The 18,135-nt window shown below is 38.2% G+C and overlaps 1 protein-coding gene across 1 annotated transcript in view; it reads left to right on the top strand.

Annotated features, from left to right (window-relative positions):
* The first annotated feature begins 706 nt into the window (after positions 1 to 706).
* Positions 707 to 18,135, top strand: part of GPAM (glycerol-3-phosphate acyltransferase, mitochondrial) — a 28,269-nt gene continuing 10,840 nt past the window's right edge. The window contains exons 1-11 of the mRNA XM_010564743.1: positions 707 to 808; positions 2,848 to 2,970; positions 6,022 to 6,095; positions 9,012 to 9,125; positions 10,371 to 10,520; positions 11,509 to 11,605; positions 12,577 to 12,713; positions 13,830 to 13,929; positions 14,607 to 14,819; positions 15,216 to 15,329; positions 17,321 to 17,406. Coding sequence (XP_010563045.1) covers positions 707 to 808; positions 2,848 to 2,970; positions 6,022 to 6,095; positions 9,012 to 9,125; positions 10,371 to 10,520; positions 11,509 to 11,605; positions 12,577 to 12,713; positions 13,830 to 13,929; positions 14,607 to 14,819; positions 15,216 to 15,329; positions 17,321 to 17,406 — 1,310 coding nt within the window. The remainder of the gene's footprint in view (positions 809 to 2,847; positions 2,971 to 6,021; positions 6,096 to 9,011; positions 9,126 to 10,370; positions 10,521 to 11,508; positions 11,606 to 12,576; positions 12,714 to 13,829; positions 13,930 to 14,606; positions 14,820 to 15,215; positions 15,330 to 17,320; positions 17,407 to 18,135) is intronic.

Genomic DNA, 18,135 nt, shown 5'->3' on the forward strand with positions numbered 1-18,135 from the left:
TTATTGTGCTTATTATATGAACTATAAAACTTCCCTTTTAAAATAATAGTGCAAGTTTAGACTTTACTGCTTTTTAATCCCACAAGCCCGTAAGGTCACTTATGTCAGCAGCGCGTTCAGATTTAGGGGTGTGCTTTTTGTATAGAACACTCCTTCCTCTGAGGAGTTTGCAAACTGGTTTGACTACAGCTAGATCAGACGCATAAAATATACTGTGAGATAGGAGATCTCTCGGGAGAGAACATAAATAAATTTTTCTGTAGATAATAGGTGTCCTTGAGAAGCAAATGATGAAAGAGTGAGGTCATGGAGTGCAAGAGAATAGTAAACTTTTGAAAGTGGCTGAAATGTGTATTCATGTGGCTGCATGGTTTAAACCATGCAGTGAAGAACAGTGGAAAAGCATAAAGGGACTATACTGACCTGTAATGAGAAGAAAAGCAGGGAGAGAAAAACAGGGAGATATCTGGTTGGTGTGCTGTGTTTATGGAAATCAAATATGCTGGGTTTTTTATCATATTAAAATCATGCTGATTTCTGACTGCAGTGAAACTCCTTCAGAACCTAACTTTTATGAAGGGCGCAAAAATACCAGTTTGCTAATTTTTTGGTAAATACCCATCACTGAAATTATGTGTGTGTGTATATATGTATGTAAGTATGTTGTTATTTTGCAGCTTCTGATCTTCAGTTCAACTCCTGGGTCATGGATGAAACTGCTTTGTCCCTTGGAACAATAGATGTTTCCTATTTGTCCACCTCAGCAGAGTGTAGTATCAGTAGATGTAAGCATTCCAGTGAAGAATGGGTAAGTAAAAATTGTGAATGTTACTGGCCATATTTATCTTATTTTTTCATCACGTCGAAGGTGGACTTTTTTTTATTATGAAGAAGAATGAAGATAAGGCATCACCTCTCTCATGCATGATACAGTTTGGTTTTAATTTAACTTGAAACGTAAGGAGGAACCAACAGTTCAGTGTTGTGCCAAAGACTAATGATGCTAGAAAAGAAAAACCCTATCAAACCCTATTGATAGTCTTACAGTCTTCTGATGTGATGTTACTAATCATTTTATATAGCAGTAAATGTGCAGAATCCCATTCTGGAGTAGGCTGAGGTCAAACAGAAAGTCAAACAGAAACCTCATTGCTGTTCTGGAGGATGTAGTTTGAAATGCACAAGTGAAAAGGAGCCTGAAGCTAAAGGTGCACGGTCATGTAGCCATTGTAGCTGGGGCTTTTCATGCGATACAGGACGCAGAGAAAATTTGGTGGATATAAATAAGGAGCCTATTAAAAGTCTGTGTCCTCTGTTGAATGAGGCTTGGGATTTGGAGGAGGCAAAGGGGGCAGTGAGCAGAGAGGTCTGGGTGGAACAAAAAGAGCCACATGGGGACTGGGCTGATAGCAGTTGGTTTAGAAGCATAGGTCAGGAAGAATTAGACACGGGTCTGGAGGAGGAGTTTGAACTTGATACAGAAGAAGAGTTGGAGACATGGTCAGCGTTGAGGGAAGGGACACACATTCTGGCAGCTGGGTTTTCTGTCTAGCTAGATGTAAGTTACATTGGACAGCAACTAGCAGTAACCAAAAGATCTGTGAGGCAGTGGGATAGAGGCAGGTGAGACAAAAGAGATGGGAAGGAGGTTTTGTAAGAAAGTGGTGGTGAGTTCAGTCAGGGCTTGGAGGCAAGCAGAAGGAGGACAGTATTGTTACAAAGTTGGTTAATTTTAGACTTAGCATTACAGAAGGTGATAGAGAAGCGATTGGGCCAGGCTTAGCATCTTGATGCTTGTTTATTTCAGATGGAAGACGTAGCCTTGGAATAGTTGCCAATTTATACCGCTTGCCAAATGTGATATACGCACGTTTTAGTTTTTAGGCATCTTGAGTGTTGCTTTTGACTTTCGGGTTGTTTCTCGCTGGGCTGGCTTTCTAGCTGAGTATGTGATGTTCTGTATTTGTGTTTCCCAAACCTTATGCTCGTTTAAGGTATTGGTTCTACCCTGCTTCTCTTCCACTTAAAAGTGCTATTTTAAACAATGTTTTGGTTTGTTTCTGTAACTTCCCTTTTATTAAAAACTTAGAATATATGGTTCAGAAAATGGCAATCCAGTGTTCATTCTCAGGCAAGCAATAATTCAGTAGACTTTATTGGGAACAGTCAATGTCTTTGTAAAAATTATAGTTAAGTATATTTTCATTACATCCTAACATAAGAGAATGTGTTCTGTGAATACAATTACTCTGATTTTTTTGGTTCTATAATCTTCAGAAAGACAGCGTAACATTGGAGAAGGCACAGTGGTTCTTTTTTCATATCACTTTGCATGAAACTGCTGAAAAAGGGTGTACAGAGTCAATGGAGTTAATATTTTGTGTATATTCAGTCTTCTTGCGATTTTACAGGGTGATGTCCAGTTAAAGCTTAATATACATTGCTGATATTACACCTAATTACACCTAAGCGCCCCTACATTACTAAGAGAGTAATTTACTGTTAATTTCTTCCACTTCTCTCGGCTGTCAGTTTCCTTGCTGTTTCTTATTAGAGTTATTATTTTAAAATTTTGTGTGTCAGCAAATGCTGCAGTGCTTAAGATACGTAAGTACAACAGTGTGATTTTGCTTTTATTTTTAAAAATGGCATCGTCTGGAGATAATGTAATTTATTTTAGAAAAATCTTGGAAAAAATTCTGTTAGTTTTATGTAATTTTGGGTGGTAATTTTTTTTTGTTTTTTGTTGTTGTTGTTGTGTCTGGCAAATCCTCTTACTCAAAATTTTCACATACCTAGTAAAACGTATATTTCTGGATACTTACAGAGTGGTCTTTTGTTCTGCAGGGAGAGTGTAACTCTAGGCCCACTCTCTTCCGATCCGCCACTTTAAAATGGAAAGAGACTCTGTTGAGCAGAAAAAGGCCGTTTGTGGGACGGTGTTGCTATGTATGCACTCCCCAGAGCCGGGTAAGAAGATTACGGACTGGATTATGTTTGACAATAACTTGTAGTTGCAGCGTAATGAAGTTTCAGTAGTTTTGTTACTTTCAGAATTAAGGTCACAATGTTCTTCCTTCATAAAGAAATATAGTTTTTCACTTTGTTTATGGTTATATTTTCTTTGTCATGGAATTAATGGATGACACAGACCTGTTGTGATGCTTTGTCTTCCACTTTTCAGTGCGGACTTACTCCTTGCAGAAAACTTAACAGCTCTTCAGAATTAGCACTAGGAAATTGTATGGAAAAAAATTACCTGTTCTGGTAGATTAATAATGGGAATTTGGTGCATATGAAAGGCATACTTTTAGGTGCTTATGTTAAGGCTTACTTTTGAGATGCTTAATTCTCTATCCACAGAATAAGTATAGTTTTGAAAGTAAGCAATATGTTCCCTTCAAACTTGAAGAGATTAATCCTGTGCTTGAGAAGACATGGTGGTTTTCTACACCTGGCTGATTCCTGGCTACTCTGCCCAGCCTGGAAACAAGGAGTGCCAGTTATGATAGTGGGGATATTTGTCTGCTGGGAGCAGCGTCAACATAGTGGCTCTAGAGAGGTTGCGCAAGCTGATTTTAAATGTGAACTTTATTGAACTGCTTTGGGCAGGTTTTCCATAAACTGAAGATGCAAAATGCTGATAAATGGCATAATATAGTTTACAACCAGTTCATCATGTAATTTGACTACGTGTACACCCTGGGCTTTAAATCGCACTCAGTTACACCTGCACTGAGCTCAATGATTGGCTGGACTAGAGTGAAAATTTGCTTGTTTCTTTGACCAAGGAAAAGTTGTTATTTCACTCTATTCCTATGCCAGAATAGAAAATTGCAGCAATGACATACAAATGTGGGATAGAAATCCAAATGTTCTGTGAAGGCTACATATGATATGGGCAACAAGACAAGCAATTAGATAAACTAAGACTACTTCTAACAGACACTTAAGTGTTTTGACTTGTAAAAAGGTGTGTAGGAATCCTCAACTTAGGGCTTTATACATTTAGTAATTAGTCTGTTAGTAATTAGGCTCTTCCTCTCAAGTTGAGAATTATGCTTTAAAAATAAAAATCTTGTTCTGTATTTTGTCCATTTAATAAGAAACTAATTGCCTATCCTGAGATCCCACTCAGGAAAGGGGCATGACCTGATTAAGCCCTTTATTGTCTTCTGCCACAAGGAGAAAATACCATCCTTGCAGCAGACAATAACAAAGCAGATCCTCTCATTGGACTCCAGATATTTCTTTTTTTTTTGAGCAGCCTGTTCGTTAATTCTCTTAAGGAAAAGGGATGGATGAGTGAGACACATTTCCTTAAGTGTGTTGGCCAAACTAACAGCTTGCCGATGCTCAAGAGTGGGCAGTCTTGCTTCTCCCTATAGTTTTCCTTCTTGCTCTCCTGGGGGCTGATCAAGTTCACTAACCATGCAGAAAATTACCTGCTTTATTTATTCATTTACTCTGGCTGTATTAGTTTTCTGCCATGCCTGAATGAAGTTGGCTCGTTAAGGGGTGTGATGAACACTAGAGATGGTGTAAGTTAAGAGGTGAGGGATAGCGTTCAGTGGGAAAGGGTAGGATGTGGTAGCAGGAGCTGGGCTTCTTCCGCGCAGCAGCAGGGAGATGCTGTATCAGCTCACTTGTCTCATAGAACCACATCCTTTGCCTGACACAGGATGGGGGAAGAGTTAAATAAGGAAAAGCTGAAGTGTGACATTACAGCTGGAGGATGAATTTCACAGAGCGAGGTTATAATCTAATGATTAAAGCACTGGAGTGGACTTGGGCATTCAGTGATACTTAAATTTGTTGCTGATTTTTGGGGAGACCAAGAGTAAGTCATTTCACTTCTCTTCACCAGAACGTTTCATCTAGCTTTAAGATCCACAAAAAATTACCAGTGAACAGTCAAAGAAATTAGTATTACCTTGAAGTTTCCTCTTAAAAGCCTAGAGCAACAATTTGTTGATTGTATGTACTACGCAGTTATGCTTTAACATGGGGCAAAAGACTGTGTGCTCCCACTGTAGCACGTAATTTCTACCTGATTTGCAAGTGACATAGGACACTTACATATTTTAATTTGTGGCAAATGATATGTCCTAAACAAAATACAAACAAATGAGACTCTTGCCTGATTCCCATTGCAAAATTGGTAGCGAGGCTGTTCTGCAGCTAAGCTGTTGCTGGTAACCATCTTTCTCCTCCACTGTCATGTTTTGTCTTCCTTGACATGCACAGTCCCAGTGGTTTTAGCTGTAATTCACTGTTGGCATGCTACCAGTTTTATAATTAAGTATTATTTGGGCAGAAAGAAACTAGCCTCTCGGTCAAGGTACTTACTTGGAATACGTAATATCAAAGTTTAGGTCTTCCTGGCAAGGAATATTTTTTCTTATCCAAAGTGGAACTGCTCCCAAACTCATCCCAGAACAGTTAATAGCCTGGCATGTAGAGTCTGTATCAGGGATGTAGAAAGCTGGATTGAGTTTGTTGTTCAGGCAGAGCAGGAATGTGGAGATTTGCCACCTAACCATGGATGGATATCCTGACCCTTGGGCTGCCGTTATGTGATGCCTGATCTGCTGGCAAACTGGTTGTCACAGACTGAGTGTCAAAAGGCTCATGGTTATACTAACGCTGAATGTGGCTTAATAAAGTTCTGTCTCAAATATGAGTTCTGTATTATGACAAGTCCTGGTTTATATTACATCAGAATGCGATAAAATATTCTGGCTTGAAGAATACAACCAATACAACCATTTCTGTATGCAGTAAAGCCTAGAGAATACTTTGAAAGTATTTGAGTTAGGAATAGTACTTCTGAATTTCATGTACATTTCAGAACAGTTTGTGTGTACTTTATAAGCAAGTTCAGCATTTCTCTGCTTTGGGTTTTGTTTATAACAGAGGTGAAAAATATTGCATTATCTTAAATGTTATGATGAATGTAAAGACACAACTATTCCTATGTAACGAAGTAGTCCGCCAACCTTTTTTTTCTTGGTCTTACAGGATAACTTCTTCAACGCTAGTATTCCTTCTTTGGGTCTACGTAATGTCATATATATCAATGAAACACATACGAGGTAATGTAGCAAGTCTTTATTCTGCTTTTAAAATTCAGTGTGTTCTGATCTTACACAGGGAAATCTCTAGGATAGTCCGGACTGAGTGAATATATATTGCTATCCTAAAATGCAGGAATTGGTGCTGACTTCAGGAAAGTTAATGTGCTTTTTAAATCCGGCTGTGTGTATTTGGGAGCTGGGCAAAGTCCTCTGGGGTTATAGACAAGGAATGTAAGGGTCAAACCTGTTTCACAAAAACCAGAGCGTGTTTAAATCCTTTCTCCACTAGTGCAAATGGCAGCATCCGTAGCATAATGCTGAGAGGAGCTGTTTTATTCCCATGTTCAAGAATGACTTCAGGCTGCATTTTAATTTACTGAGCAGATCTGGCTCACAATTTGGGTGTTGACTGTTATCACTAATGACAATTAAATCTGAACATGTCTTCTGAGACTGTCTCTCCTCTGCCTCAGTGGCAGAGTGCAGCTCCTGAAGGATGGTGTATATGACCTAAAAATGATGGTGTATCTTAGCATTTTTGGAAAGATATCTTGTGTTCTGGGATGAAGATACTGGAAGTACACAAAAATCTTTATTCTGTTCTTTGGAAAGTTAATAATGCTTGCTAAGTTTTTTACGGTAATCATTAGCATAAGCAGGTCCTGCAGTGTTTGTCGTAGAGTCAGAGCAAACAAAGAGAGGCCAGCAGCCTGAAAGAAATGAGCCAAAGTGTCTGAGTGGAAGAAAGGCAGCATTGTGCTGTGCTTGAGAGGGAGGAAGCTAATGTTCAAGGCTGTTCTTTCTTCAATTTGAATTAATTATGTCTTTTTAAAAGTTGAGCTTGTAGTTTAGAATACAGAAAAAGAACAGAAATAGTGTTTAATTTTAACATTTTTTTTAAAATTAGTTTCAGAAGTCTAATGCTTGAATGGTTTTGGATGGTCAGAATTACTTAAATTAGAAATATAAGGGCAACAAAAAATGGGTTAATGAATTATTCTGAAATAAAATGCCTTTAGCTCAGAATGTCATTATAGTCTGAAAATTGAGAATTTTAATGAAGTTCTGAGGTCTCATGGGGTTACATAGTCACAGTTTCTTGGCCTTAGAAAGCAAGAGGGATTCTCTTTAACTGCTAGCATACTGTACCTGTATCGAGACATTACTACAGCCTTTTTCTGAGGTGTGAATATGTCAGTTTTATAATATATCTTGACTGGGTCTATTCTGTGGGGTTTTTGTCTGCTATCATTGCTACACGATTAGAAAACAGATTTTTCTAGTTATACTATGTCATATCTAAGCTGTAAAATGAACGTAGAAGCCTTTATACCTTGACAGATCCCTGCAATAGCTGCGTGCTGTTGTGATGATATGTTCATAGTTACCAAAATTGTTGTCAGAAAGAAGGATATCCTTAGCTTTGCTTTTTAGAAAAATCAGTAAGGCTTTCAAACTCCAATGAGAAGGGAAAAATGGAAAAGCAATTAAAACAGAGTCACCAGTCTACTTCCCTGACAGCGTGAATAGCAAAATTCTTTGTCCTTCGAGATGGTCTGAACACTTGTATAACCTTTATGTGTCAGACAGTGCCGATGGCTTGTGCGTGTGCACTCAATTAACAGTGCGAGTGGCCTGTGCACTCAGGTGGTTTGGCCTTTTGTAGTGTAAAAGTTCCTTCTCATCTTTCCTAGCTGGTTTTAACACATGTATAAATTTACTGAAATGTGGTAGGGAGGTTTAACAGCCAAGATCAGTAACTCGGGTGACGACAAGGAGTGAGACCTTAGCGGCACTCCAGCATGGAAAGCAGCATGAGCATTGCCACCCACGGTTCTGTCTGGGACTCTCACTACAGCATCAGTGATGCATTGCGCCAGCAGTCCTCAGGACAGGGTTTTTGCATAATACTGACTGCTCTAGTCTTAGGAATGGCCAGAATTTAATTTCTTCTTCCAACTGTTAATTCTGTCCCATCACATCAGCTCTGCTGTTCAGGAGTCCTGCATGAGTGGTGGCTTGTCCAGTCCTGGCCTGGTGAGTGAGGGTGGTGAGGAGAGAAAATAGTAAATATTCACTGCTGGGGACTGGATTTTAGCCCTTCATGTGTCACATGCATCTTCTGTGATGTTAGGAAAACTGTTCAAAGTAACATTTTCTCAGGTGATTGCTGCTTATATGATCTGGAGAGTGGAGGACAGGGTTAATTTAAAAGGAAGGGACTGGCTGCATAAGCTAAGTTGCCTTACTTAAACACTTGAATGCATAGAGAGATTTACTGATTATTTAGTGGTTCTACTCCTGTTAAAACTTTGCAAGGAGAAGGTACATAGGAAGCACGTAGGGCTGGGTGTTTAAAAACACTAGCAAGGAAGAAAAGATTACAAAAAAATTGTTTTTAGTGTTGGTGGCTAATGCGAACATATTTTCAGAAGTGTTTGTGAGAGTTTACTCTCTGCGTACAATGTAAGCAACTTTCCCAAGAGGACTCGATGTTTCTTGAAGCAGTTGACAAACCTCTTAGTTGGGCATTTACATTCCTCACTGTAAAGTCACTGAATCGGAAATCGGCACTAGCTCTTCTTTTGTCCTCGCTGAGCTGGTGAGACGGTTCCAGCGGACAGACAAAATGCGTATGCTGGTGTGTAGCTACTTTCCTCTGAGACTGTGGATGTTTTAAGGCCAGTATCACCCTGAATTGAAGTAACGTAGACCTCAGTTGTCTCAGGTATTTTGTGCTACGCATCAGTTATTTCATCCATAACATTAACATATTGGCAGTTTACTAGAAGATACAGAAGCTTTTAGGCAGCCCTTCATAAAATTGTACTTACCTTTGCTTCTTAATTGTATTTTTAGGTGGTTTTAATATTTCTTTTTTTGGCAGTGAAATATTTTGAGGGTCACTCTCAAATACCCTTCATATTTTTGTAGGTACAGAGGGTGGCTTGCAAGACGCTTTTGTTATGTCCTTTTTGTGCAAGAGAGGGATGTTCATAAGGGTATGTTTGCCAAGAATCTGACAGAAAATGTGCTGAATAACAGCAGGTAAGATAATGCAAAATAAATGATTTTTTTGAATGGCTGATACATTATAATACAACTTCAGAATTTAGAAGTGTCAGGTTATGACAATCAGACTATTTAAAATATTAGAAGATACAGTATCTTCAGCACAGCCTTTCAGGACTGTAGCTTGCAATTTCTGTTTGAATAGTAAAAGAGGGGAGATTAATAATTATAAATCACCAGATGAATGATGCATAGTGGTGGACAGCAGACAGTACACAGAAAAATAAATTGCTACATGGGAACTCTTCAAACATTTGTTTATCTAATTCATGTAAATCACTACCACTGAAATCATACTGCAGTCATCAGAAGTTGTCAGTGTTTCAGAAATAATAGGAAAGCAGCATTTCAGAGTGTACACCTGAGTGTACACCAAGATTGCGAGGCAAAACTGGAAAGAGGCTATAGAATGAAATACCCACCCTTTACTTTGTGGAGCGTGTTTTCCATTTCATATACCACATTTTCAATGGCCCATTGAGTCCCTGATTAGCTATTAAGGTATCAGTTTTCCCTGGACACAGAAAAATTCCACCACGTGCCCACTGCTTGAGTCTACTTTTGTCAGAGGGCACACACTGCCTACATTAACATTCCTAACTTTCCTGAATTTTTAATGTTCGAGTCCCATCTGGAGATGATAGTGTTGCTTTTGAAAAGTAAAGCAGACCACATTGCGCCACAGTTATGGTGTGTTAAACCACTTAATCTCTCTTAGGTATGTTTTAAATGGGGAAAATAGCCCTTATAAAACTTAGTTACACTTAGTAAAACTGAGAATTCAAGGGGGAAGATACTGTAGAAGTGCAAAATAGCTGCTGCATAAATCTGTCTAGTGAGGTAAGTGAAATTGCTATGGCAGGAAAAAGAAAATATTAACAAAGAGGAGATTTCGGCTGTTCTTTCTGTATTTTTAACCTTATTAACCATTTCTGAAAATTGGCAATCACTTGATATCCGTGCCTCTGATCTACGTACATACTATTTTATATGGTCAAAGTTGAGCACATTCATCCATCATCCACCTATTTAATCAGAACTTAGAAAACTACTGAACTAAATTTAATGCATTTGGAGTACACAATACTTTAGTGTGCATATTCTTTTATGCCCGCCAGTTACTCCTGTAGTAATATATAGCTCATTCCCAGCAGTTATTGTCTGTGTCTTGAACTCTTCTGTTGTGGGACTGTCTCATAAGTTTTACTTTTTAACGCTAAGAGTCCAGAAGGCCATTGTAGATGAAGCTTCTGAACCAAGTGCTCCGGGTAGTTTTGCTCAAACGGATCCTAAAGCTATCAACAAAGTGAAGAAAAAAGCTAGGAAAATTCTCCAGGAAATGGTAGCAAATGTGTCACCTGCTTTAATCAGGTAAGAGAAATGACTCGTCAGTATTGTCAATGGGTAGAAGGACGGCCAAGCTCTCTCTGTATTATACCAGCAGAGCTTGTAACACATTATTCATAAATAATAATTATTCTAAAAAAATAATGCATTATTCATAATAATCCCTTTTCTAATGTTAACTAATGAAATGGTAGTTATTCTTCATTTTCAGATGCAACAGAAACCCGCTGCCTTTTCAAGGGATAAATCTTGTGATAAGATTAAATACACGGTTTTTTTTTTTTCCTTCTGAAACTAGTTTTGGTGCTAATGCTTAGACCAGTATTAGTATCTCTATTAGTATCTGTTTTAGGCTGATGTGGGTGAGAGCAGCTAGCTGCAGCATCTTAGACTGTGATGAAAGATCTTTTTTGCAGTGGCCCATTGAATATCATAACCTGCAGCTATAAGTACCTTAGATAAAATCTTACCTGAGATAAAATCTTACCTGAGATAAAATCTTCTACTGTGATGTCTACCTTTGCTACTAAGGATTAATTTGTCTCTGCCATGTTCCTAGTCCCCTTCACCAACTTTTGTGGTGCAAAGCCTATATTTTTTGTAACTGTATTAAGTTCTCCCACAAGACCAGATATGTGCTGTCACCTAACATGTCACCTAACTAGCTTAGTTATTATCATAAATTGATCATAGCACCTCCATTAACTTGCCCCCTATGTAAAGTGGTCTCTGCCCTTTGAACAGCTTTCAATGAGGTTGACACAAGTTTTGTGTCATAACTGCAGGAAGCTGAAATGTGGTTATTAACCATGGCTTAGCTGATAGGCAAAAACCTGTTAAGCAGTTGGATTTTATAGTAATTTTGTTTGAATATGAAGTAATTAGGTTTTATGGCTTTGCCCTTATTCAAAGGGCAAAGAAATAGAAGAAATATAAAAAAGAATATAGAAGAAATATAAAATGGAGTCAGAAATGAATGAAGCTTTTTGAGTTGTGTTTGTTCTTCCTTCAGGTTGACTGGCTGGGTGTTACTGAAGTTGTTTAACAGCTTTTTCTGGAATATTCAGATCCACAGAGGTCAAATAGAAATGGTCAAAGCAGCAACAGAGGTAAGGGAGGGTGGGAAAGGATCTAGTAAGGTACATTTCTGAAGTAGTTTCTATTAATGTTTACAGCACTTTTTAGGAGAGCTCTGCTAAGTCTTTACGATATTAGATTGTAGATAGAACTGCCTCATATCTGTGAAATAGTGTTTTAATTAAATGTAATGCTCTCTGAGTTGTGTAACCTAAAATACTATGTGCACTCTGGTTTTACCTTTGTTCAGGATCAAATTTTAACTATCAGGCTGAATGATTATCTCAGATAACCTGCATCCAGTATTATTTCTTTTTTTGTGCTGAGGCAGACGGTAATAAATTAATAGGTCTATTTAGGATTTTTCAGTCTTACCTTAATTTGGAATAAAAGTCTTTAAGAAATAAACTTTTCCTGTTCCTTACCAGCAGTCTGTTCCCAGTCCTTTGATATTTATTGAAATTGATCAAAATAAGTCCTAAATTCTACCTTTTTTTTTTCCACACTCAAAGGAATTGATTCTTTTTGCAGGGTTTACCTTAGAAAGATGGATAGATAACTGAAACAAACAAACAAAAAAGGTTCCTAATATTTTCTGTTATCTTTCGATTACAGTGTTTGGGAACCCCAGTATTCGTAGATCCTTGCTGATATCTAATAGAAATAGCAGTTCTTTGGTGACACTGATGATTTGGCCACATCCCTTTAATTGTTTGATTGTTGTCTCAATACTGAGAGTCGGAAGAAACTGGGTATATTAATCATTGTTGATGTAATGCATACAACTAAAAACTACAGTCCATGAAAATTAAGTACAGTTGACTAAAATGTTCTTGTTGTCACAGATGAATGAAAACCAGAAGTAAACAAAGTGAATGATGGTAACTGGAAATTACCATCAGTTCTGATTATATGATGCTAGCAATCTCAATAATGGATTTTAGAAAAGGAGTAATATTCCACATTTCTTACCAACTCTTTTTTCCTACTCTCGCCATCGTAGATGAATTTGCCTCTTATCTTCTTGCCTGTTCACAAATCCCACATTGACTACCTGCTCCTTACATTCATTCTCTTCTGCCATAACATCAAAGCACCCTACATTGCTGCAGGGAACAATCTCAACATACCCATCTTCAGGTAATAACGTCTTCTTATTTGAAAAAGGCTGAGGTAGGGGTTCTTCAGGTGACCTATTGTGCAGTATATGTTATGTCCAAGTGTAAGACAGTCTGAGTATTAATGGGCCATCATATAGAACATCTTTGGTTCTTATTACATGCTCAGAGAGAGAGAGCATAACAAAATCCTTCTGAGAAACTGTGTCATAACCTAAGTAGGGTTACATCCTTCCTTAACCTAAGGAAGGGTATTCCTTTCTTCTAGGAGTCTCAAAGTGGGTGGGTGACTAAGGAAAGATGAGTATGTGAAAAAGTGTTGTGAATGGACAACTCTTCTTCATTAAGTTTAATGAGCTGGCTAATGGGCAACAACAATACTGAGTGAATAATACTTTGTGGGAAAGTACTCCAATTTGGTCTCTGTTTAAATTACATTTCTGAAGAAGTGGCTGAAGAACCTAAGGTCTTTTATCCAGCGAGCCTCCGATCCACACACAGCATGCCGTGCAGACCGTGTCTGCAGAAAGGGTTACCCCATTTTGGTTGTTTGAGCTAGTATAGGATTTTCTTACACAAAAACAACTGTATTCGTCATTTCTTCTGTCAGGCAGAAAGGATGTTCTCATGAGAACTTCTTACTGCACTGTTAGATAAAGGCAAGGCCGCGCAGGCGGCGTAATTGCTGGTGCCAAGTGGGAGCTGCCTGCAGGCTCCTCTGTTAAAATTAGCTGGCTGAGCTGATCCTGCAGCCAAGGGGTATGTGCAGTACAACATGGGTACGAAGGCCATGCTGTATGTGCATGCAGCACAGCACAGAGTTGGGCCAGCTCAGGTTAACTGTTAGGTGGGTCACCAAGATCTCAGTGTACAATAGTCTCCCAGTCAGGGTCACTGCAGAGGGTAAGTGGTCTGTCAAGGGAGTGAAATGAAGCAAGACAGTGTAGAGAAGCCTGTTTCTTAAGTTAAATAGAGTAATATTTGTGTGGTCCCATCATGTGCAAATAGTGTAACACATTTTAGTCTTTGAGAATTTCAGTAATTTCAGTTCCTGTTGCATGCTGGGAATTTCATACTGGACGTGTGATAGTTTCCTGCAAGCTAAAGTCAATGAGTACAATTCTTCTTTATTACATAGCACGTTGATCCGCAAGCTAGGAGGATTTTTCATTCGTCGAAAGTTAGATCAGAGTCCTGATGGTCGTAAGGACTTCCTCTACAGAGCTTTGCTCTATGTGGTATGTATTTCTTGTCTTTGTTTCTGTAGGTAGCATTTCAGTCAGGTGGCAAATGGAAGGGAGAGTGCCATCTGTCTGGGGATGTTTTTTACTGCTTTGAATTTGTCTTAGGCTTCATGCTGCAAAAAAAGGATACATTTTTGTATGAAGTCTTGAATGTGTAGAATAAAAGAGAATTGAATGCCCAGCACCTTTGAGGATGAGCAGATTTTCACCTTGCGTACTCCTTATTAAAGAAAGTGGAATTAATTAATACTCTCTGAAATAATGTTAAACTTAAGCCTTGTTTCTCTGATTTCTTTTGTTCTGAAGCATATCTACACTGATTCTGTTAACTTAATGGAAGTCTCTGTTTATGATGGGTTGATGTAATCCTTTGTGCTATTCAGTATAATAGCTGGTTTTGCATCTTGGAAGATGGAATGTACTGAGGAACCAGAAGGAGAGATGTATGCAGATCGGCTAGATCAACTGTTGCTAGAGATGTAGTTCTTGAACAAATGGCATTATACTACTTGTTAATTATTGCCTTTATTTTTTTCACAAGTATTCATGCCAACTCATGATCTTCCAATGTTTTTAAAAGGAAATGGTTGCTGACAATATATTTCAAATGTGAATTTGCCGATATAATTAGATATTTATTTTTTCCTCTTCTCCAATCTTTTTTTATTCAGCACATAGAAGAATTGTTGAGACAGCAGCAGTTTTTAGAAATATTCTTGGAAGGCACACGGTCTCGAAGTGGAAAGACATCTGGAGCTAGAGCAGGTCTTTTATCTGTGGTGGTGGATGCTCTCTTCTCAAATGCAACTCCTGACGTCCTAATTATACCTGTGGGAATCTCCTATGATCGCATAATTGAAGGTCACTACAACAGTGAACAGCTGGTAAGAGCAATTGAACAACTTGTTTTGCCTAGGGGACTTTCTGTTTATGTGCAGGAAAATGTGTTACATAGTTAAACAATGTGCTAGTAGTATCCTCTGTCACATGTACTTGGTGTTAGTGCTGAAGAGCGTACAGCCATGAATCACAAAACCTCTCTGATAGGGAGTGCTGAGGTATGGGTGACATACTTCTAAATGCAAATTCATGACATAACAAATAATATGTTCAAGTGGATTTCTATGGAAAACAATAGTTCCCTAGATTTACTTGGAAGTTATAAGGTGTGTCAAAAGATTCGGCCTTGTTTTGTCTGCTGTTGCATGCATTTTAATTTTAAACATAACCTTTTAATTGCAAATTGGAAAAAACCCAAACCAACCACCTATGTTTTCCAGGGCAAGCCTAAGAAGAATGAAAGTCTTTGGAGTATAGCTAGAGGAGTCTTCAGAATGCTGCGGAAGAATTACGGATGTGTCAGGGTAGATTTTGCACAACCGTTTTCCTTAAAAGTAAGTTTGATATTTTGAAGATCCTTTTGAATGTTTGACATTCTTGGTGTTTCAATAGTGGGACACATTTATTTTGATTTTTCTATTTGTGGGTTATCATCACTAGCATTATTCGCTGAAGTCGATTCCAGCGGTACAAAAGTATCCCTGTTTTGCTGAATGCATGAATCTTTGGACACATTTGTGTTAAGCTGAAATAGTCTCAGAGTTGATATAAAGGGTTATGTTAGTTTTGAAATGGCGTAAGTATTCTTACTGGGGTTCTTGGTTTGTTTGTTTTGTGTTAACAAACAATCTTTAAAGTTATCCTTGTACCATATAGTAATTCTTGATGTTGTAGAGACATTTGGAGTTGAAGGAAACTGAATACAGTTCTCCAGTTTAAGTAATTTAATGGCTTACACTATTGTTGAGGAAGGGCATTTATCTCACTGCATTTTTAAAAGTGCTAAGCAAATTAGTAGCTATAAAATTATCATGGATAATGTATCATAATATTCTGCATAGTCTTTGAAAGTCACAGTTTGTTATTAGTTTACAACTGTTACCAACAGTAGTTCGCCAAATGCTGTTGTGTAGTTTCTCAGGGAATGGGGTGGTGCAGTCGTATCTGCCTTCACTTTTTAAATTTTCTCTGATCTCTTTGCAGAATCTGCTAGTACTATACTTATCTGCATTTCACTAATCTGTGTTCTGCTACAGTATACCTTATTTTTTAGTGTGACTTTAATAAGATTAACTACTGTAACAACAACCTACTGGAACATTATTCAAATTAATTAGGTGTTCTTCTTTCTGCCCTACTTCTCTCAGAAAAGCAGTAGGTTGGAGAGCTTTGGAGGGTTCAATTACCGCAACATGAAATTACTGTGACCGTCTGCACCACATTGTAATTAGCATAGTAGGGAAAGATATTAATTCACTTCCAAAGGAGAAGGCGTGGGCTATTCTTGGTAGGGAGTTAACAGTTGTTCTTGGATCAGTATAAGGAAAAGAAGGTTATCTGCCCTCTTAATCTAGTGAAATGCTAATCACTCTATACCTTCCTAGCAACCTCTGTCAGGTCTTATTTGTATAAGTCTTCATTTTTGTACTCCAGAAAGGTAATAAATGACAAATTGTTTAAGTATGCCTTAACCAAGATTTGCAGAAGTGTAACTGTATTTTTAAATTGATGTAGTTATGTCACTGCAGGTTTTTTGAAAGGAGATGAGCTTTGGGGGTTAATTTTGGGCATCTGCAGTTCTGTGAGCACAGGCTTAGAAGCAGAGGAGGGTGAGCTGGCTGGGAAAGTCTTTTGAGCAGCTTTCCTGGGAGGGAACTGTTTTCCTGACCAGCAGGTTAAGTGGCTCTTTAGTTTCCCACATCAGTCTGTATAGAAACTGAAAGAACACAGTGTCCTGAAAACAGAATAATGTAAATGCTAACCTGTAAGGAGAGGTGTTTTGGCTTTTGAGAAATTTGGGATTCAAGAACACCAAGCATGCAGTACCCTGCCTGCTTCCTGGGTGCTTTAGTTTGTGGCACTGTGAGGGGTCTTGCAACTGGTGTTTACCTGTGGAGAAGTTCCCTATCCTGGTGTTTGAGGAAAGCAGCCGCAAGCAATAATTACAGTCTCGATGTTGGTTCTGAATGGGTATTAGACTTTGCTTTCACTCATGTTGATGAAGGCAGTTCTCATTAATTTAATCATGGAGAAGGTAGTCTCAAAGGAGTTGTTCCCAGCAGGGTGCTGTCAGGGGTTATCTATTGTTTTTGTTGCAATGTATTTCATGAAGTACGGATTCCTTGCTGTGGAAAGTCTGCCTTTTCATAAAATAACATCAAAAGCAAATAAATGGTTGAAAACGTTTAATTTCTGTGACCTTATTACTGCTCTTTTAGTGTGAGCTATTTTTAATCACAGTTGTGTTTTTGAATAATTGCCTTTTTCGTATAATAATAGTATTAGGTGGAAAAAGTACAAAAAATAACAAGTCTTCTCTTAACAGGAATATGTAAACAGCCAAAGCCAAAAACCTGTGCCTGCTCCTCTTTCTTTGGAACAAGCTTTGCTACCAGCTATACTTCCGTCGAGGTAGAGATTTTTTGGGTGTTGGGGAGAGGGAGGACAGGTTGGGGTTTGTTTGTTTGTTTATTTGTTTGTCTTTTTACTCTTCTGTGTTACATTCCAAGTAGTACTTGAACTCTCCAAGGGTAATCTAATTATGTATAGAAAAACTAAAAACTTAAGACAATTGTAACTGTGCAATTTATTATGAGAGTTGCATTCTTTCTGGGGAGCTCTATTTAAATAAGCTCGAGGAGGCTTTGTTTTTCTTTTTTAAATTTTAGAGACTTCTCTTGGTTTAATTTTAAATTTTATGGAATAACTTAGGGGGAAAAAATAACACAATCAAAAATGTAGGATTTGTTTTTAAACCTCACAAACATTTCAGGTGGGTTTTGGTACAATTCCAAAGCAAACAGGACTTGGGAGTGAGTACCTCTTGCTCAGGGAGGTGACTGTCACTCAGAACTGCAAAACTGGGCTCAAGGGCTAGATCCGCATTTGTTATACAGATACACATTGTAGCTGAGGTCTTTGCTGGACTTGTACAAACCTGTGTGCTCCTAGTAGAGACAAAGTCAGTAATTTATCTTTAGAAAGTTGTAGGTCCATTCAAAAGACCATTTCTAGTTTGTAGAGAGGCTGGGCTGGAAGCTGGCTTTTAGGCAGGTTTGCTTAATCTACTGTTGTCCATATTCATTGAAGGAGAAGAGCTGTGGGGTGCAAATGATGTAATGGCAAAGTCACGAATAGCTA

Source organism: Haliaeetus leucocephalus, unplaced genomic scaffold (genome assembly GCF_000737465.1).
Source record: "Haliaeetus leucocephalus isolate CR32 unplaced genomic scaffold, Haliaeetus_leucocephalus-4.0 Scaffold184, whole genome shotgun sequence".
NCBI lineage: Eukaryota > Metazoa > Chordata > Aves > Accipitriformes > Accipitridae > Haliaeetus > Haliaeetus leucocephalus.